The 22,438-nt window shown below is 38.2% G+C and overlaps 1 protein-coding gene across 3 annotated transcripts in view; it reads left to right on the top strand.

The window, feature by feature from the left end:
* The window catches only part of LOC117402431 (AT-rich interactive domain-containing protein 4B-like), a 146,625-nt gene that overhangs the window by 40,189 nt on the left and 83,998 nt on the right, over positions 1-22,438 (top strand). For all 3 annotated transcript variants that reach the window (XM_059024391.1, XM_034003560.3, XM_034003561.3), the window contains exon 3: positions 5,029-5,139. In XM_059024391.1, the coding sequence (XP_058880374.1) occupies positions 5,029-5,139 (111 nt within the window). The remainder of the gene's footprint in view (positions 1-5,028; positions 5,140-22,438) is intronic.

Consider the following 22,438-nt stretch of genomic DNA (forward strand, 5'->3'; position numbering starts at 1 on the left):
GTAATGGAAATCATGTATATAATTAATTACTGTGCTGAGCACACTGCTGCCATTTTGTACTGATAGAAAATGTAAATACAATAGAAAAACTGGGGCAATTTAACAATTTTACTGTTTCTGTCTGGCACAAATAATTAAGGCTGAAAACTGGGACAATCACACTTTTCCTGGGATGTCTGGTAACCCCAGTATAAAGTCTTATGGGGGGGGGGGGGATGTCAAAACTTGAATAAATGAAGAAACATTAAGAAACCCAACACTATATGCCACAACCAGAATGTTATTTCTGTCTAAAAGAACAAAACAGCACAGCAATAGAATCTACAAAAGCCGGATATGGATTTCAGTAAAACAAGCAACTGTACACAGAAGGTCACATGAAAGGGGCTCAACTCAGTATAGTGTTCAGTCCTTCAGTCCGCTCTGACCCAAGACATACCTGGGTCCATGTTTTCCAGTTCACCACAGCTGGAACTACTGTACAACACAGAGTGTGAGCCTGTCAACATTCTGAAGCTTGCACCTTTAACAATGCAACTGTATTACCTGCATTATTTATTTATTTATTTATTTATTTATTTATTTATTTTAATCTGTGCGGGGCCTGCCAGTGTCAGGACGGACAGACACGTATCCCAGGGACATGCACAACTGTAAACCCGAGAGTCCTGACAGACCATGCATGTGTAAAGGACGCAGGTACCCGTGCCCGCGAGAACCTTGATTATGCATTATAGTATGTCTGCATGCTTATTTGATGGAAGTTGCTTAGGATATTACAATTATTGATAGTACCAGAATCTGGGGGTTTATGAAAGATTCAGGGGTGTGCAATTCATATCGCCCGACGCCCGGGACAACAAGATTTGTGCATGGGAACAACACGTTTTACTGTTATACTTTGCTTGTCGGACAAGTACTTTTTTTTTTGTCAAAACGTTATGTTGCTAGAAAAATTGCCGTAGATTTCTAGGGAGTCACGCAAGGTCCTGAAAACTCTAAACTGCAGAAGTCTTGCACATACAAATGAAAAAACTTATTGTTTTTTAAAGTTAAATTTCAGTTTTTGTTTGCTTGTAAACCTCATGTTATTGCTTTATGAAAACGTGTTTATGGCCACTGTTTACTGTGAAGAAACGGAAATGAAAAGGAATGAAAAACAGGCAAAAAATAAATAAAATGTGGTGTCAACTTGTTGTACTATTTATTTCGGTAATAAAATAACGTTTAACTTGAACTGATATTTGGCATCCTTTGTTTTGTAGTTAATTCACTGGGGTAAAGTAAGTCCTACACAACATATTCTTTACTCCTGGGGGATATTTTTCTACTTTTAACGTGTTACATACTGCAATGTCTTGCTGTAAAATAAGGCACACAGGGGCCACATTCCCCTGCCCCTGCTGCTATGCTGTCTCTGCCTGCCTGGTGTAATTCTTTATTTATCTTTTTTTTACTAGTTCTTTCCCTATTTGTATTTACTGTTACAATTTTTGCATTTTATTCATGTATTTTATGTATTTATTTTGTCTTTGTTGTTGTCATTGTTTATTATGCTGCCACTTATCATGATTTTTTTTTTTCAACACAGCTTTTTTCCTTGCATACAATTGTAGTGATTCAAAATGGGTTATTTTTGTTAAAGTATTTTTGTTAAAGTTTTGAATGTAAACATCAATCTCTCTTTCCTACTTTCACCTCAAGAAGCTTGCTTTGGGTAAACTTGTGATTCATTTATTGTTTAGTTAGTCCAATAAAAGGTATCACATCTCCTTCTTCTTTGTTTATCATCTTTGGACTAATATAGCTACTATTTCATCAGTCAACGACTTTACAAATAAATTGTGGGTTAAACCAAAAGATACTGTAAACAGTAAATTGCGGGCAACTGCTTTGTTAATGAAAACCATACTTTTTCCAGCATATCACAGCATGTTTTTGTTTTGTTTGTTTTTTTTAAATTTGGAATCGCCAATTGTTTTTTTACCCCATTTGTTCTTCAATTTGAAATGCCAAATTTTAAGCCCGGCTCACCGTTGCAACCCCCGCGTTCTCTCGGGAGAGACGAAGGCGAACACACATGTCCTCCAAAACGTGTGTCGTCAGCCGGCCTGCCATGCAGCTACCTCAGAGCTACAACATCAGAGGACCATGCAGCTCTGGGTCGCTAGCAGGCGCCGTCTACAGGGGTCGCTGGTGCGTGATGAGCCGAGGACACCGTGGCCAACCTAAGCCCTACCCACCCCGGGCGGTGCTCGGCCAATTGTGTTCCGCCCCCTGGGAACTCCTGTCCACGGCCGGCAGTGGAATAGCCTGGGCCCAAGCCAGCGACCTCCAGGGTATAGTGCGCATCCTGCAATCCGCGCAGAGTGCCTTTACTGGATGCGCCACTCGGGGGCCCATAACACAGCATGTTAAGTTTTAATGACCGGGGCAGCGGCAGCTGATGCTGAACTGAGTGTTCTTGTCAGCTCTGAAATAATTATAGCTAGAAAAAAATCTTTGGGTCCTGACCAAATCCTTTGTGTGCGCAACTATTCTACAGCCCTGGCCTGCAGTACTGTACAGTATGATTTTGGAGTGTGAGTAAATGTTTTTGCTTTTGATACCTGACCAATCCCTAAAATGAATTCATATTTATAATACTGTAGCCACTGTTTAACAAACATTTTGGAGTCTCCATGTGCGTTGTCATAACAAAAATCCGGACGTCACACCATTTTTCATTAAAAATGTGTGTATTGTACAGTAACAGTTGGTGTCTGTAGTAGGGAAGTGGTGTAGGTTTTCTGTCTGCTGACATACCAGTCAGTGTGTGTCAACATGTACTGTAGCATACTTGGATCAAAAGCCAAGAATTAAATGTGATTACTGTGTTTCTAGAAGTGAGAAGTAGTAACTGGCCTACTGTAGACTAGAATTGGCGATATGAGATTGCATTTTGGTGAGTGTCTTTTTTTAAATTGCTTAACAAGCTTCATGCGAACTGTAAGGTTATGAAAGCAATAGTTTACCTTCCTCTTCGAAGAGGGTTGCCAGCCTTTAGGCTTGGTCATTCTTCTGACTGCATTGTTACGAAAATTCCCTGCTTTGAGTCGTCCATCAAACAGCATCTGTATAAAGGCTGTGTTGTTTATAGCCACGTAGCTAGGCAGTGCGGACATTTTGTGGATAGCCAATCCGAGTAGATTCAACAAGGCACAATCTTTAAATGGAATTACAGTATATAGGTCTACTAAATTCTTATTGGCTAGCTGCATGCTAATGTTGTGGCAGGAAATTGAATGATTTGAACTACAGCCACAGGCACCAAACTGTGGTGCAGTAGAACTGTGAACAGCTTTTGTCACCTCCGAGTACAGTGAGGCTCCCCTGCTGTATGGTGCGAGAGAAGTGTGACAGGACTTTAGATTCCACATAAATTATGAGGGTGAGACTTTGTTTCAGCATACCTAAAGTCTAAAAAAGCACAGTACTGTAAGCGCAAAGGCCAAGCTTTGTCGGGCTGTTGCCTCTTGAGTGGGAGCTTGTAAAAATGGTCAAAAGCATGGAAAAGTTTGCACATTGAGGCATATTTACTAATGTAGGACTGAAGCGCCTCTGATTTCCCCTGACAATTTACATGTTTGCTTTTGTTCTGCCATCAGGTTTTTCATTGTTTTAAAAGTTATAGGCTATTAACAGATTTAAAGCCAGATAATAACACTTTAACAAAGTTTGAGCCACACACATGGATTGCATTACTTGACATATAGGCGATCACTGGTTTATTGGCATTACTTTTTCTCTTTTATTTTTTTAAAGTATATTGGCTAAAAACATTGACATCACACCCCTTTTTGGCACGAAATTCTGATTACTACAGTAACAGTAGTAACAAAAGTTTTAGGGCATTTCTCTGTGTCGTTGAGGAAGACATCTAATTAAAACATTGATTCAGATTTGGACTGAAACAACAAATTGTGTATGTGGGGTATTATACAGTAATAAGTTACAAATAAACAATGTACATGGTGCTGAGTGGCTACTGTAGGCCTAAAAGCAGATACAGGAGTAAATGTTAGTAAAGTGCTTTAGTGCCAGTGCTGCAGCAGGGTGGACTTGTACCCATAGTGTTACTGTACTTAAATAAGACAGAGAAGGGATTTGCCATTTCAAGATCGTTTTATTATCAACCCCACAAAAGAGAGCCTGTTCTGTGACAGTGCTGCCACTTGCGATGCCAGGGCTTCATAATTTAGTAGCCAGTGTGGGTGAAGGGTTAAAATGTACTCCAAGCACCAGCTGCTTCAATCCAGCCTTGTGTTCTGGAAAGAAAGCCCTAAAACATCTACTGTACATGTTGTGCTTACATTTCAACATTTTTATTTACTCTTCCTAGTTTAATGGTCTTTTTAAAGTAGGTTTGTACAAAAAACAAGGTCTTCTCTCTGGTGCATTATATCATAGCAGATATAAGTGTAATTAATTTCATTTGATTTTATTACATTATAAATTTGCCAGTTAACATCTTGGGAGAGTATTAACAAAGTAGCTTATGTTTTGGAGTGTCACTAAATGTCTGTCAGAACTTTCACTGTTGCAGTGAATTATTGTCTCTCGTAAAGTTTCCTGTTGTGTGTTTTTTTTTTGTTTTTTTTAATCTTGCTGCCATTGTTGGGTGTAGGATTGGTCATTCCCTAAAGGCACATGATTTTAAGGAATAAGGGTTAGCTAATTATTTTTCCTGGGGAATTCTCTGAACAAAGTACGAGAAGGAGACAAGTTTGTTATTTTTATGTTTGTACCCAAGGGGAAATCGGCTGACAGCTTAGAAATACCTGCATATTAAAATTAATTGCCCAATAGTTTTGATGTGACGTGTTTTGGGAAGCAATGGGGATAACTCTTTCCAATCTTGTTTCTATCCTGTATTATTAAAGACACTTCCACAGTAAGTCATTATTCCAGTTTTATAAATCCACAGCTTGTTGTCTGTGTCTGTAGTGCTTTGGAGGCCAGCTTTGTTGATGATTTCTCTTTTTCCAGACTATTGACGAGCCGCCATACCTGACTGTTGGCACCGACGTGAGCGCGAAATACAGGGGAGCTTTCTGTGAAGCCAAGATAAAGACTGCAAAGAGGCTGGTTAAAGTAAAGGTAGGTTCCAGCACCATTGCCCCGCAATGCAAGGTAGCTTTTGCTGAAAAACATGTATAAACAATGCCGGTGACCCAACAGTCAACTCTCCAAAAACCACTTGAGATTTTGCTATTTATCTTAATTTGCTTGAGCTTCTGTGATGTATTTTGAAGCGTTACAGAACACCTTGCAGTGTTTACAAGAGACACATTACCTTCGCTGTATCCTGTGTTGTCCATATTGCAGCAATTATTTTTGTAAATCAACATTGTTTAGATTTTTTTTCTTTTTTTATGCACAAATCAAAGGCAAATCAACTAGGGAATGTGTATTCGGTTTTCCTTGGGAACATTCACCAGGAGAATTACTTCAGGCTCCCTCCTGCAACAATGCTGGTGCTATGATTCAAATGAGTGGGGTGTTGTGGGAACAGAACCAGCATTGTTGCAGGAGGCGGCGTGATCTGGATACAGAGATCATTTTGAGAAATCAATTGCCAAGTTGATTTATGACCCATTATGTGTGTTTAAAAATGTCAAAAGTCTCGGCAATATATTTACAAATATAATGCAGCGATATGGACAACGTGGAACACACCAAAGGTAACAAAATTGTTTTTTTATTAACTTTTAACACTTACCAGTAACTACGGTATATGTGACTAGTTAACAAGGATATAGCAATACCTGTTTTTCACATTTTCAGGAACATGGAAGGCTGTTTAACTATAGGGTTGTAGACAGTTGAAAGGGCATACCCTAGGCTGTACAAAAAAAAGTCATGCAAACTTTACTATGCTTCCAACCGAAGAAATACAACATCAACTTAAACAAAAGATTTACCAAAAACTCTCTGTTGGTGTATTTGTCCTACAGTTTTCAAATTTGCTGAATTTACACAAATATTTATTTAAAAAAGAAAAACACAAATTTATGAAGCTGTTTCCCCAAAGTTTGCTTGTTTAGGGCTGTTTGATTTTATTTGACACATCAGATAAAGTATACAGGCAGCAGTCACGTCTTGTCTTAAGTCAGCTTGCACCTGCAAAGCACTGGTGGTTTCTTTGCCAACGTCTGCTGCGTATGTTGTGGGACCACCTTCAAGTTAAAGGATGTGAGAAATTGGGCCAGCTCAGTCTTTTCATCTATTGCTTGATCTTTTGTAAGTTTTTTTTTTGTTACCATAGAAAAAAAAAATGGAAGCCACGTTCGTTTAGTTTTGAAACAGTATCAATGTGCACGCTTTTCACACTTGTCTGCGAGCAAAGGTGCAGAGTTTGTTTGGATGCAAGCAAAATATATATATTTTTTGGTCCTTTTCACCGAGTTCGTTTGTGTTCACAATGCAGTTTTCAAGTGGACTTGTTTAATTTATTTGGTCTATGAACCGTTCAATACCGTACAAGACATATTGAAAGATGGCAGCTATTGATATATTGCTCTGGTTATTAATATAGCATGTTTTAGATTCTTACATATTGCTGTGGAAGAATCTACGGGAGCACTTAGCTAATTTAATTAATACATTTCTTGAATGCCTACAGTACGGGCAGAATAATGCAGTTCTGCAAGGTTCTCCTACTGTCGGCATTAAACAAAGGAATTTGAGAATTTGACTATTTTTGTGAGTTTTGACCGGTTCGGCTTGGATTTTGGTGTCTGACCACATTTCTTTTAATCAGAGCTTCAGTTTCTCGCAATATCCATGTAGTTTAGGGTTACCAGATTTCCAGAGTGAAAAAAGGGGATTTTTTTTTTTTTCTTCATTTCACTGACGCTGTAGAAACTCCTAAAGCCGTTAAAATGATAGTATATAATAACACAGTGATAGTTTACAAATCAAACATCGGGTGAAATGTATTGCAGATCATTACAACTCATTATTTTATTTACATTGTCTCTTGTCAAAACATGTTAAAAAGCCAGATTTAAAAAAAATAGATCAGCTATTACCATTTAAATATGTGATGTACATATAATCAGAATGATTAAACAAATAAACTATTTGATTGTTTATTTTATTTTTGAATAGCGCTAACACACAATTTAATACATTACTCTGCTATTAACTTGCTGAGCATACTGATACAATTGTATACTAAAAATACAAAAGCAAGACTGGTATTTTACTGTTTCAATTTTACTGTTTCTAATTGGGACAAAAAACGTATGCTGAAAACTGTGACAATCCCAGTTTTGAACTAATATGAACTAAACAAGGCACTGAATGTTTACTTCCGAGTCCAGTTGCCTTGTATAGTTTGTTTCCTATGTGCAAAAGGACTGAGTCCAGCTGCTGTTCACATTGACGTTTGCCAAACGGACCGAGACCACCTCTTAGGTGGACTCCGTATGGTTCGTTTCCCAAGCAGTCTTCACACATCACACCAGGGGTGAAATTCTCAACAAAAAAGTGCTGGTACTCGTATGCACAGCCGGTACACAATACATTTATGAATACAAAATAAGCCTTAAAAGTGTACCTGAAAATATAACCAATTCATCATAAACAGAGAAGCTGAAAATACTGAACGCTTTGTACACTTCTGCATGTATCACTCAGTCATGTTCTATTATATAACTCTTAAGTTAAACCTTAAATGATAAGTATTAAGAACTGTTACACTATGCAGTAACTGCTGTAGAGAGGGAGTTTTGTTTTAAGAGATACTAAAAAAAGGGGGGGGATGTTGTACAAAATGTGTATAAAGAAAACAACTGATATGAACAAATTATACAAAAAGGTCCAAGTCAAACAATGTGCAGTACGGGCTGAAATACCCTTCTATTTTTTAATGTACCAGGCACTACTCCTTTAAAAAAAAAAAAGAAAAAAATGGCCATTTCAATCTCCATTGTATTCTCTGAAATCCTCCCCATACTTTCCAGACCCTGGGTGCTCACCTACAACAGGACCTGGCCGTGTTACATTGTGTTACATTATATCCCTGTTGGTTTTTTTTTTTTTTTTTTTTTTTATTACTGATTACTTATCCTACAATATATTCTGTGTGCTTCTCTGTTGTGTTTCTGTGTACCATGATCTAGTCCAGAAAGAGTGTATTTCAGGAAGAAACAGCATACAAGTAGACATCAGTTTTTTGTTTTTTTTTAAATCCCCGGCATTATGGTTTCTACACAATAATAAAGTGACAAATTATACATTTTCATAAAGTAATATCATTACTGTGGTTTACGTGAAACTGTAGAAAAGGTGGCATTGTACAAAGAGAAAAAACACCTCACCGTTTTGGTTTTCGTTTACAGTCCTCATAACAGAAAATACTAGGATCAAAACAAAACTTTGATCACTGTACTTAACATTTACCTGCAAGTTGGGCCAGTGTTTGGAAAGTGTAAAAGCACACCTGCATCTGTATCTGACTCACTTGCCAAATCTGAAGCACCACTTCACTTTGTTGATCCTTTGTTCACCTGTGCCACTCATATGGACCCCCCCCCCCCCCCCCCCCAAAACCCCAACCTGCTCATATTTAATTTCAGTTTGCCGTATTGAATCGCCCCCTAAACCCCTTACAAAATCAAAAAGTACATTGTTCACTCAGTTACGTGCTTTGTTTCTTTTTAGAGATGCTTTTACATCTTTCCAAAGACGTCTCTGGGTGATGCACAAGAAAATAATTTCTGTTTTTGTAAAGAGCTCATGCAAATTTGTTAAATCTTTTTTCGAATTAATACCACGCTTTTCAATTTTCATAAATAGTTGCCTCCAGCATGGATCACAGGGTATCGGTTCAGAAACAGGGGAATTAAAAATGAAGTCATAAACAAAATTGGGAAAAAAAAAAAAAAAAAAAAAAGGTTCCATCTCAGTCCCCTCCATCCGAACCAGCGGACAGAGGTGCTTGGCAGCTGCAGGTCCAGCCCGAATGTTATTGGTTTAATACACAGACTTGTAGACTTACTAACATTTTAAATGATTGTAATGTTTTTAGGGTGGGAGGGGTGGGGAAGTCAAGACATAATAAAATACACAGTTAACTTCACCTGTATGTACTGTTAAAGAAAGTATATGCTTGGAAAACTTGTTAAAGTGCATCACTTAAATTTTCTTATGTTTTTATATTGGACCTTAATATACAGCTCTGTAGTGTGTACTTTTTACCATTTAAGTATTTCAGATTTCTCAAGCTCTACTAACAGAATTAATGGGACAGTGATTAAAAAAAAAGAAGAAAGGAAATGAATACTACTGTAAAAAGTAAAAGAACAATAAGTACACACAAGCACGAAAAATCATCCGATGAATGAAACTCACCAGAAGGAAAATCTTTTTTGCGTTGCTTTGTTGTAATGTGGGGTGTTGATGTACATCCAGGAGCCTGTGTTGCAGGGTTTTTTTTTTTTTGTGTGTGTTTAACTTCCATTTAACCAGAGCATAGTGGTAGGAAAGCATAGCAAAAATGAAATGCACCCAGAAATAAACAAAACAATAACAAGTGAACATTCTTTTTATAGGACTTAATGTTTAATTATTACATTTATATGGGTTTTTTTAAATACCCTCCCCAAAAAAAGTAAATGCACGTTTTGTCGTGATTTTTCGTGTTCACGATAGAATCGTGCTCCTTTTATAATTGCATGTAAAAATGAATTGCGCAATAAATGCTTACTAATTATTGATTCTTCCCTGTGACGGTGAGCCCAGCCCCTATATATATATATTGTGTAGTAGTCGTAGTAGTAGTATATTTTGTGCGGACGGACGAAAGCTGTCCGTCATTTACTATTTGAGACTGGCTTTCGCTGTGTAGCTGGTGTGGATGGGGTTGAATCCCCATCCCTGTAAAGCTTCTGGGAATGTGGCTGGAGCCTTAATAAGGTCATTGTTTAATCGGTAATTAAGACTCCAGCCACAGATATGAAAGACCCACTCCCATCATTATGGGGAGAGAGTGTCAGAGGAGACGTAAGTCTATGGGGAAAAAGAAATAAGCAATTGCTACGTATGCTGGTTTTGCAACCAGCATACTACTTGTTTGGTGTTTGTTTGTTAGGCCCTTGTGCCCTTTTGTTTTGTAGTGTCTTGTTTTGTTTAAACTGTATGTTTTGTTTAATAAAAGCTGAGCGCTGTAGCGTTTCAGTTTGCCCCGCCATTCATTGTTTTGGTTTTGTGTTCCTGGTCCATGACGTCACTGCAGCTACGCACTGCAGCCACGCACTGCAGCCACGCACTGCAGCCATCCTGTTCACAGTAAATAATGCATTTATGTATTTTTATGTATTTTACTTTAATAGTTGTAACATGAAAAACTGTTGATGGTGAAGCGCCAGGGTCAGGCAAGAGTTAGAGTTGGTCACTGGTACAAATAGCTACGGGTAGACAGCATCCATTTGTGGATTACTGTGTGCAAGTTTTTCAGTGAAAGGTGGGGCTGGACTGGGTAAAGTCAGACCACTCTATAAATGTTACAGCTATGCACCACAAACATTTATTCATTCAAAGAGCCAAAGATAAGCTTAAAGTACATAACAGTAGAATATGTTGTTTCCTTGGGTGACTTAGGAAACTGGAAAGTAAACTTTTTCTTGGAGGAAGTGATGCTTATCCGAATTCTGGAATTGGACGAAGGCCAGAGATTACTCTTCGCAGTGAAACGTACTTAAAATTTACAAGCAGTGTGTGAAACAGGCTATTTAGTTGAATGTCTAAAAATTGATCAGAGTGCACAAACTGTAATTGTGATGTGTGTGGCAGCACATGAATTTGCTTGCTTACACGGAATCCTGTGGCATCTCCAAAAGGGGAAATTACTGTAGGAAATCAGCAGATGTACTATAATCATGACAGCTGAACTGTACTGACATTGTTCTCCAGAGAACTACTGTAACACAATTAGTGTAGCAAAAATGACATGTATCCTATTTTTAACCTCTTGTACTGTAAATGTGCCTATTTACAGAACTTGCTACTTGTAAATCAAAGTAGCAAGTTCCCTTGAAATGCTTTGCTTTACCGTCTGTTTCCACTGCCATCACCGTGTGACAATTAACAGGGCCTTTTTATTTGCATTCTTAATCAGCCTCCCGTGTCTCTCATTGTTGGCCTGACAGCCAGTCAGCCCCACAGCCTCATGGGAAATGTTTTCTTTCCCCTTTCCCGATTTATCTCTTTAGAACTACATAGGATAAAAACTCTGTGTCGGACTTGTATACTTCCGTTCTATTACTCTTCCATACACAATTCCACTATCCTATATATATAATTTTTTTTTTTTTTTTTAATTGTCTCTATCCTAAAATTCTAGGTGATGCAAAACCTTTGGCCATAGTGGTGTCCGGTGAACTTTTAACAGTTTCAGTGGCACATTGTTTGTTTTAACTCTGACCATTTAAGTAATACATAGTGCTGGCACAAACAACAAACATGGAATTTTCATGTTCAGATATTCGTTCAAGATTTAGGTATTCATTCGGATATTTTTTAATTTGCAAAACATTATGTTGTTCTTTATGTGTGTGTATGCAGTTTTATTATTACCAGGCAGGAATAATTTAGTAACATTCAGGAACAAGAGCACATGCAAATACTTGCAGCTTTCTAGCATGGCGCATAGCTCTCTAGCATGTCGCATCCTACTCTCAAAATGTATCCCACATATACTAACAGCACATTCAATAAATCCTTTATCAAAGCAATTCTATGTAATACTGTATTAAAGTTGAAAAATATCCTAGAAGTAAGGATATTTACCTTCATGAATTAACTACAAAACAAAGAATGCAAGTAGTTACGGTTAAAAAAAAACAAACTTGTCTGTATTTATTTTAGGTAAAAACATAAAGTAGACAACTGATTTTTTTTTAAAGTAATCCCTGCCATTGTGTCTGCGCAATAAACAAAGTAATAACATCACTTTTTAACGAATAAATGCTTCAAATAAATTGTGGACAAGGGGGCGTTGTACAACAAAAATGACTATTTACTCACCATTTTATTTATTTTATTACATTCCACTTACAAAAACTAGGATCGCAACATGAAAAAAATTTAAAACATTGCTCATTGTACAAGTTATTAATTTTCCGAGTTGGAGTGACGTACCTGACCTCTAACATATAACAGATAGAAACGAACCCCAATTGACTTGCTTCCTAAATCTGAAGCAGCACAGCCAGAAGTAAATACGGACCAAGAGTGGCTGTGTTGATCTTCTGTTGACGGACACAGGCGTTTTGTTTAGCCTTCAAATACATGTAAAAAAAATAAAAATAAATTGTTCAGATATTTGGCCCACCACTAGAATACATGCCGCTCGCTTCCAGACATTGCCTTTACGAGCTGTATTCAATGCATTCGCATAGGGTCTTATAGTTGGTACATGACCTGTGTTCTAGAATTCTCTCAAAGTTCCATTACCGGTGGTGTCCAGCTGAAAATAACCATTTCACTGCCACATTGTTTTTAACCTCTGGACAAATCAATTATACCCCTCCACATTTTCCATTATTATTATTATTATTATTATTATTATTATTATTATTATTATTATTATTATTAGCAGACGCCCTTATCCAGGGCGACTTACAGCTGTAAACAAAAATACATTTAAAGAATCACAGTACAAGTAGTAATACAATTAATAATACAATTAAGAGCAAGATAAATACAATGACTTCATGTTTACAAACCACTCAGTCTGATACGGCATACTGTACTCATAAATTATGCTACCAGTGATGCTTTGTTTTTGTTAACTTTTGTCTTGATGTACCCTGCCCCTCCTTTTCTCTATCTCCCGAATCAGAAATTGTCATGGGATTATTACAGGGACTTCTACTGGGCTGATATTGTGTGAAGTCTTAAAGCTGGTTACGAGGGAAGAATGAGGTTCATAGGGTCGATATAGCATTAATTAATGCACAACATAGAAGGTGGTGAAAAGAAAAAAGCTGCAGAGCTCATTTAATATAATGACAGGGACATATTGTTACCTGCTGTGAACCATAAAAGCCTGGTGAGATTGTGCATGCATGCAGTGTACCCTTCTGTACAACAAACAAGTGAACGCTATATTTGATTTGTTCCTTCCCCTTTTATTATATACAGTGGAACTCATAAAATAGCCTTAAGCTGATTTTAGTACTGTACTTCCCTCACAGCCCATACAGTTTGGCCTGAATTATGCCTTTCGATCCCCGAATGGCTGTTACATTGTCTTAATTAAAATGGCTTAATTTTCTTTTGGCAAAATCAAATACAGGCTGTGTTGAGTATCTGACTGAAAGGACTTCATAGCAAGCTGAATAGCAAAGTGAATAGCAAGCTTACATTGTTAACAACCTGCTTTTCTTAGTTTACTGGTGTCTGATTTTATTTAATTTTTTTTCGCGATATGCATTAAAACGTTAGTCCAGAGCACACAATTCTAAATGTTATGATCATGTAAAAGATGATGAAAAGCTTGATTTGTAATAATCTCCTCTATGCTGGTTAAAGTGCATCACATCCAAAATATCCACCAGTGCTTTATTAGGCCACTGCAGAGATAATAGACTGCCAAAACAGTAAGCAGTTTATTAAAAACAGAACTGTTCCATCATATTGCTATATTCTGTGTTGCCATGGAATCATAGTGCTATATTGAAAAAAATGTACATACGTAGGTGTGAAATAATATTCCTTTATAAAATGGCTTGTATAAATTAAGTGCTGTGATTGGCTGAACACGATCACATGACCACGTGCTAATAATTGTCTTGCCGCATGACTATGACATCATAGACCAACTCCGTTACCTGATCTATTAATATTACTATGTCTTTAATAATAATAATTAAAAATGAGTTACTTTCCACAAGTTAATTTTGACCTTTTTGGGAGGATTGTCATTTGAACAACTTCTTAATGAGAGTGAAGCATTGTCATTTGAACAACTTCTGAATGAGAGTGAAGCATTATCATTTGAACAACTTGAGAGTGAAGCAGAACAAAATGTCTCTCAACCACGGAAAAAGCTAAAAGTCTGTAAGTAGACACCTTAATATTTCTAACAGACAACTAGATGAAATTGAGGAGAACACAACTGAAAAGAACACTAGAAAAACAACTTCATGTAATTGTCTTACCCACACCCTGGCGAGGGTTATTTCTTATATAATATACATGTTCCTGCATCATGACACCCCCTGGTCTGCAGCTTCATTTAAATACAGACCACCACCATTACCACTCTTGCTACAGCAAACACAGTACACTGGAGAAGATATAATACTTGGACATTCAACAAAACAGTGATTTTCGGAGGCGTTTTAAAAAGAGCAAGACAATGAAAATGAAAGGAAAAAAAAGCTTTGTGTTTACGTCCAGTAAGCAAAATAAGAGTTTTAATATAACCCCCCTTTTTGTTTTACCATCACTCACATCCTAGATGATAATTTCACTCTTCTAGGCATTGTCACAATCGCACATAGGGCAGCAGTGTGGAGTAGTGGTTAGGGCTCTGGACTTGACCAGAGAGTCGTGGGTTCAATCCCAGGTGGGGGACACTGCTGCTGTACCCTTGAGCAAGGTACTTTACCTAGATTGCTCCAGTAAAAACCCAACTGTATAAATGGGTAATTGTATGAAAAAAATAAGAGTAGCTGTGTGGCCCAGCATGGCGAATCTGCCCTGCAGCCTGTCCAGTTTCCCGCGTGCATATAGGAGGCTGTGTGGTCCAGTGGTTAAAGAAAAGGGCTTGTAACCAGGAGGTCCCCGGTTCAAATCCCACCTCAACCACCGACTCATTGTGTGACCCTGAGCAAGTCACTTAACCTCCTTGTGCTACATCTTTCGGGTGAGATGTAATTGTAAGTGACTCTGCAGCTGATGCATAGTTCACACACCCTACTCTCTGTAAGTCGCCTTGGATAAAGGCGTCTGCTAAATAAACAAATAATAAAAAAAATATACAGTATACACTTTCAAAAACTTTTTTTGTGAATAAATTATCTTATTTTCTTTGTAATTTCATGTCTACACAATAAGTATAGTTATTACATTACACAGCAGAAATTCAATAATATCAAGAGTCTATTTTATTGCTGATTTACTGCTGCAAATCTAGTCCCTTTTCTGCCTAAAACTGCATCTTCTCCTTTTGATTTCCACTTTCCATCTGTATGCTGTCCTCCAGTGTCCAATCTGCAAACCAGGCCCTTTCTGTATGAAAACATTACTTATCAATATTTATTAAATGGTTACTTCATGGAATTTTTTTTGTTTTCAAAATATTTAATTTCTCACATTTAATATGACATGGTATTGGTTCTGTATTTTTTTTCTTTCTATTGCAGTTTCTGCTTGAATCATTAGTGTGCCGTGATTAATAGATACAAGGATTTGTATCTACTTTCTACTATTAAACTATTATTATTAAAGGTGATGAAATGTGTTAAATATCCTATCTTTTGACTGTGCAATAAGTGAAGCCCACTAATACGCTTTTCTGAGTTCCCTTTCAATTCGAAGATGATCAACAACATAATTATGGGATATGCCTGCCTATTGGTAGGTATTTACTGAAGTCTTTATGTCAGAGCTGCCGATCCTGGGGGGACATCCTCGGTTCCGCCTACCGAGGGATCAAAATAGTCAGCCCACGGAAGCCATTTCTCTTTTTGCCACTCAAGATGGTAAGATAAGACATCTGTGTTTACAACTGAGCGTATTTTGAAAGAGCTTTTCCGAGTCGACTGCAGTTCCCCTGCATTCATGCTTAAAGCTGGCTTGCCACTTTTCTGGAATCAGCGGCTGCATTCTAGCTCTTGTGCTTTCTGTGCCTTTTTTCACAACTTGCGTTGCAGACTGTCTTTACTGTTTACTGTCTGTCGTATGTGAGCGACTGCCTGTGCAGTATTACTTAAGTGTTTGTGTTGTCTTTTCAGCTCACAGTCTTGGGGAGTACACGGTTCCTCTGCCGAGGCCAGGCTCTGCTGTATCCCCACCATTGAGTGATTCGCCGACTGCTGTGTGCGCAGTTGTGCGAAATATATATTAAATTATTATACTGTTGTTGTTGCGTGTCTATCGACCCTGTCATACAACCCTGCTTTTCCTGTGTTGTGTTGTGAAAATTAGCAGTATAAAAAAAAAAAAAAAAAACAGCCAGTCAGCCGTGTAATTCCTCCACCGAGGCTGCGTTCCCACCTACCCCGCTGTTGAGTAGACCTCGCTGGCTCCCTCGGCCCGCCCACCCTGAAAAGGTGTGTTTTTTTCCCCTGTTGTGTTTCTTGGCCCACCGCGGCTTCAGCCTGTGTGTCCCACTGGTATATGCTGCGCGCTGACCAGGTGTGACTACACGCGGTCAGGGTAGGCATCGCTGCATTAGCTGCCCCCGGTGCTTCAGTACCTTGGTGCACGCTCAGCCCCTGGTACTTCAGTGCCTCGGTGCCCGGTGCTCAGTGCGCACGGTGCCTTGGATTGTGGACACAGTCTTGACTGCGTATGATCGTGCCGGCAAGGTCGCATCGGTTGCCTTCATGGGTTTGATGCAAAAAGAGAAATAGCTTCCGTGGGCTGACTATTTTGATCCCTCTGTAGGCGGAACCGAGGACGTCACCCCTATCGGCAGCTCTGATATAAAGAGCCCAATGAATACCTACCAATAGGCAGGCATATCTGTATGTTGTTGGTCGTCTTCTCTTTCAGGGAACCAGGGTTACGGTAAGTAACCTAACGTTTTGTTTAGAAGCTGTCCTGATTGCAGAAACAGGAATTTCTTTATGAAGTAGTTATTAAGTATGGCAAATAGTAATCCACATAGGCAAACCCTATGACAATTGTCTTCTGACAGTCTAAATTAGATAACTACGCATTTTACGAATTTTTTTCTGATCTTTGCAGATTCTTTTTTGAGTCAACAGTATAGGCTGAAACATGGATCAAGTGTAATAAGATTAAATCGTGTTCCTTTTCTGATCAAATGAAATGTCACTTCTTTACTTACAAAAGGAATACCATTTAATCTTCTTTCATATAAGAATTAGCCATGCAGAATGTGCAGAGAAGCTTTCATATTGTCAGGAGACACTCTCATTATCATTGATTGGTACTGAAAAACTGCAGAGACAAGGCAGGACATGTCATCATACAATTGACGCGTTTAATAGGTTCCTTTCTGTTTTAAGTGATGCCTTTCGGCTTAAAACCTGTTGAAAAGGAAATTTGGAAATAAAACTATCTGAAGAAACTTAAAGGGATCAACCCCACCCCCAGCCCCCCAGTAATTCGATCCCTGACATTTGCCTCATGCTGAAGGAAAAACATGTTTTTATCAATGTGTTGTTTTTCTTGTATTAAACTAATAGCTGTGATAAAGTAAAATACCTTATATAGCTATCACACGTATGCAACAGATAACATTAATCTTAAATATGAATCCCCATTGTCTCTTTTTTTCTTAAACTTTGCAGGATAAAATATACTTCTTCTATAATATATTTAAGGGTCACCAAATTAAAAAGAGATTTATCTTGCCTCTAAGGCAGCTTTATTTAGATATCTTTTAAAGAAGAAAGGTAAATTAAACGAGGACATGATTCTTTTTTTGTAATGTAAGAAATTAAATTGGCACCTGGGGACCTGAAACTATTGTATTTCATTATTGCTAAAAACATAAAATGTATACTTAAAGAAATATTTTTTTTATGAAACATGAATTTCGCAAATGTGAAAATAAATTATTTTGTATTATTCACTAACACACATTTCTTAGAGGCTACCTGTGGTGAACCGAACTGAAGTGAATATAGACTTATTTCAATAGAAAATGTCATATTTTACACCCACTCCTATTGTTGTTCAAACCACAGCAAGCTTCAGTGTACTGTGTTGTAATCAGCACACAGTGGTGTAACATGTCAGGGTTGATTTCCGAAATTGTCGCCTTTAGCCACACACGAAGTAAAGCCGTTTGCATGCAGATATACAAATATCGTGGATACAGAGAATAATTCCAACACAATACAAATGGTACCTGTATGAGCCGTTGTTAGACTACAGTAGTCTAACCTCTTCAGGCAGCGAGAGTGATGATTCAGACGAGGATAGCCGCCAGTTAGTTTTAGCAACAGTCGGTGGATAAACCCACACGCAATTCTCTGATTGGTTGCAAATATGAACGTTGACTGTTCAGTAATTCTCCAGATTTGTATGGCACTGTACAGCCACTTTTTAATGCTACTGCTCATTAAACCTTCCCTTTAGTCACATCAAGTGTCACTGTACTGTAATAAGTTAGGTATAGTAGTAATACAGCAACCTGCATGAAAATACAATACTCTGTTAGAGACGCAACGATGCTCTGGGGGAAAAAAACGAGACGAAATGGGCGTCCTAAGAAAGGTTCTGGGGACACTGGGACCAGTGTTCCAAAAGTGGGACTGTCAATTTACGTGAACTTCATCCCTTTCCCATGTACTACAGTACAAAAAAACTAAAATAAAACCACCTTTCCCACTGCAGCTGGACAATGTCCCTCTTTCCTGACTTGTTACTATTTATTGATTCATTCTGAATATTTTAAACCCACCCAACTAGTGAGTGCCAGCAAATTCTACATTTATATTGGAGACTCCGCTTGCAAGATTTAAAACAAGATTACAATTACAGTAGAAGGCTTGTTCGCGTGATTCAAAGCTACAGTACTGTGCAAAAGTTTTAGGCAGGTGTGAAAAAATGCTGTAAAGTAAGAATGCTTTCAAAAATAGACATGTTAATAGTTTATATTTATCAATTAACAAAATGCAAAGTGAGTGAACAGAAGAAAAATGTACATAAAATCAATATTTGGTGTGACCACCCTTTGTCTTCAAAACAGCATCAATTCTTCTAGGTACACTTGCACACAGTTTTTGATGGAACTCGGCAGGTAGGTTGGCCCAAACATCTTGGAGAACTAACCACAGTTCTTCTGTGGATTTAGGCAGCCTCAGTTGCTTCTCTCTCTTCATGTAATCCCAGACAGATCAGGGCTCTGTGGGGGCCATACCATCACTTCCAGGACTCCTTGTTCTTCTTTACGCTGAAGATAGTTCTTAATGACTTTCGCTGTATGTTTGGGGTCGTTGTCATGCTGCAGAATAAATTTGGGGCCAATCAGATGCCTCCCTGATGGTATTGCATGATGGATAAGTATCTGCCTGTACTTCTCAGCATTGAGGAGACCATTAATTCTGACCAAATCCCCAACTCCATTTGCAGAAATGCAGCCCCAAACTTGCAAGGAACCTCCACCATGCTTCACTATTGCCTGCAGACACTCATTCGTGTACCGCTCTCCAGCCCTTCGGCGAACAAACTGCCTTCTGCTGCAGCCAAATATTTCAAATTTTGACTCATCAGTCCAGAGCACCTGCTGCCATTTTTCTGCACCCCAGTTCCTGTGTTTTTGTGCATAGTTGAGTCGCTTGGCCTTGTTTCCACGTCGGAGGTATGGCTTTTTGGCCGCAAGTCTTCCATGAAGGCCACTTCTGACCAGACTTCTCAGGACAGTAGATGGGTGTACCAGGGTCCCACTGTTTTCTGCCAATTCTGAGCTGATGGCACTGCTGGACATCTTCCGATTGCGAAGGGAAGTAAGCATGATATGTCTTTCATCTGCTGCAGTAAGTTTCCTTGGCCGACCACTGCGTCTACGGTCCTCAACGTTGCCCGTTTCTTTGTGCTTCTTCAAAAGAGTTTGGAAAGCATATCTGGAAACCCCTGTCTGCCTTGAAATTTCTGCCTGGGAGAGACCTTGCTGATGCAGTATAACTACCTTGTGTCTTGTTGCTGTGCTCAGTCTTGCCATGGTGTATAACTTTTGACAGTAAACTGTCTTCAGCAACCTCACCTTGTTAGCTGAGTTTGGCTGTTCCTCATCCAGTTTTATTCCTCCTACACAGCTGTTTCTGTTTCAGTTAATGATTGTGTTTCAACCTACATATTGAATTGATGATCATTAGCACCTGTTTGGTATAATTGTTTAATCATACACCTGACTATATGCCTACAAAATCCCTGACTTTGTGCAAGTGTACCTAGAAGAATTGATGCTGTTTTGAAGGCAAAGGGTGGTCACACCAAATATGGATTTGATTTAGATTTTTCTTCTGTTCACTCACTTTGCATTTAGTTAATTGATAAATATAATCTATTAACATGTCTATTTTTGAAAGCATTCTTACTTTACAGCATTTTTTCACACCTGCCTAAAACTTTTGCACAGTACTGTATATTACAGTTCGATAGTGAGAATTTAAAACAGAATTGCAAATTGTGGCAAAATGTTAAATGCCTAGACACACAAACCCCAGAAGAATGTGCCCGTGACCATAAGGATTTTGTTGTGGAAAACTGCAAAGGAAAAAAGGTACAACTAATGTCGAGTTACTACTATTGTGAAAGAAAAAAATGCCCAAGCATTGTGGAAAGTTACCGAAAACAATAATTTTATACAGTATACAGAAAGTGAAAGCCCTGAAAAAAAAAAAAAATGTACATAACTCAAATAGATCAAAATAAGCACCTTACTTAATATCCTTAGCATTACATTACAGCGCATACACTTAATCCTTAACAGTAAGTAGCAATTTTCATGGTAAATCCTGTTTTAGACATATCATGCCGCTCATACATCTGGCTAGCTGTTGATATGGAAGAGAAATCAGAAGGGAAAACGTATTTAGGGACCGGTCGAATCATCTTCATGCATATGCAGACACAATTTAATATCAAAGTACCGATAACTAATCTTAGGATGGTCAAAGGTACTTTTAGATTTCAACGGAAAACAATCTAAATGTTTTTTATAACTCAGTTATAAGCTAACTTAAAGATATCTGAAACAAAAACTTTAAAACAAGTTTTTTAAACCATTAAAAAAAAGCTTTTATTATAATAATAATAATAATAATAATAATAATAATAATAATCTTTATGTAGTACACCTCAAAGCGCTCTACAATTAAAATTACAACAGACACATACAACAGCCAGTGTTAAAGTAGCAATTTAAAAGTTACAATTTAAGTAGATACAAATTCCAGTTTAAAAACGTATGTTTTCAGCCGTGCTTTAAAAATACCAACACTTCGTGAGCCTTTCATTTCAAGGGGAAGAGCATTCCAGAGCCTAGGTGCATAACTGCAAAATGCCTGATCACCCATAGAGCGGAGCCTGGACTCTTAACAGTCCAGAGGCTGCAGATCACAACGCACAGGAATGTAACTTGGAGCCAAGACCATTCAAGGCTTTATAGGTCAACAGTATTTTAATATGAACCCTCCTCTTAACAGACAGCCAATGCAATAATGCCAAAACAGGTTTCATATGTTCACAGGTTCTAGTTCTTTTTAAAACTGTATCTGCAGAATTCTGTACATACTATAGCCTACAGAGAGCATTTTTTAATACACCTGCAAGCAAGGCATTGCGGTAATGACATTGAGAAGAGACAAAGGCATGGCCTAGCTTCTCCACATCAGGTAGAGCGAGAATAGGTCATAGTCAAGCACTGTTACGGAGATGAAAAAATGACACCTTGGTGGCATTCACGTGAGACTCGAAGGTTAAACTAGGGTAAAAAATGACACCAAAGATTCCTAATTTCAGAGCTAGACCGAATTTCAATCAGATAAATAACGATGTAAAGCTACCGTGTTTGTGCAATTGATGTGGAGAGCCAAGCAACATTACCTCTGTCCTTTCACAATTCAACTGCAAAAAGTTCTGTTACATCCATAATTTAACTTCAGCCAAGCAGTGTGAAAGTACAGAAAAGGACACTTTAGTTTCAGGTTTAGTCTGTAAATAAATCTGAGTATTGTCTGCATATGAGTGGAAACTCGCTCTGTAATGACAGATTACCTGGCAGAGTGGCAGCATATAGATGCTGAATAAGAGAGGCCCCAGTATAGAACCCTGTGAAACACCTGTGGAATGACCACCTACTGAAACCGATTGCTTTCTGTCAGACAGGTAAGATCTGACCCAGCAAAGAGCAGTGCCTGTAATCCTCACATAGGTCTCCAAATGACTAAGAAGAATGGCATGATCAACAGTATCAAATGCAGCACTCAGAAGAATGGCATGATCAACAGTATCAAACGCAGCACTCAGAAGAATGGCATGATCAATAGTATCAAACGCAGCACTAAGATCCAAGAGAACCAAGATGGATAAAGTGCCAGAATCAGCAGCCATAAACAGATCATTGACAACTTTAACAAGGGCTGTTTCTGTTCTATATAATGGTCTAAAGCCTGACTGAAAAGGTTCATAAAAATAATGTCACAATTCAAATACAAAATGTACATGTGCTGCATTTTGTAAT

The sequence above is a fragment of the Acipenser ruthenus genome, chromosome 5 (assembly GCF_902713425.1).
Source record: "Acipenser ruthenus chromosome 5, fAciRut3.2 maternal haplotype, whole genome shotgun sequence".
NCBI classification, from domain to species: domain Eukaryota; kingdom Metazoa; phylum Chordata; class Actinopteri; order Acipenseriformes; family Acipenseridae; genus Acipenser; species Acipenser ruthenus.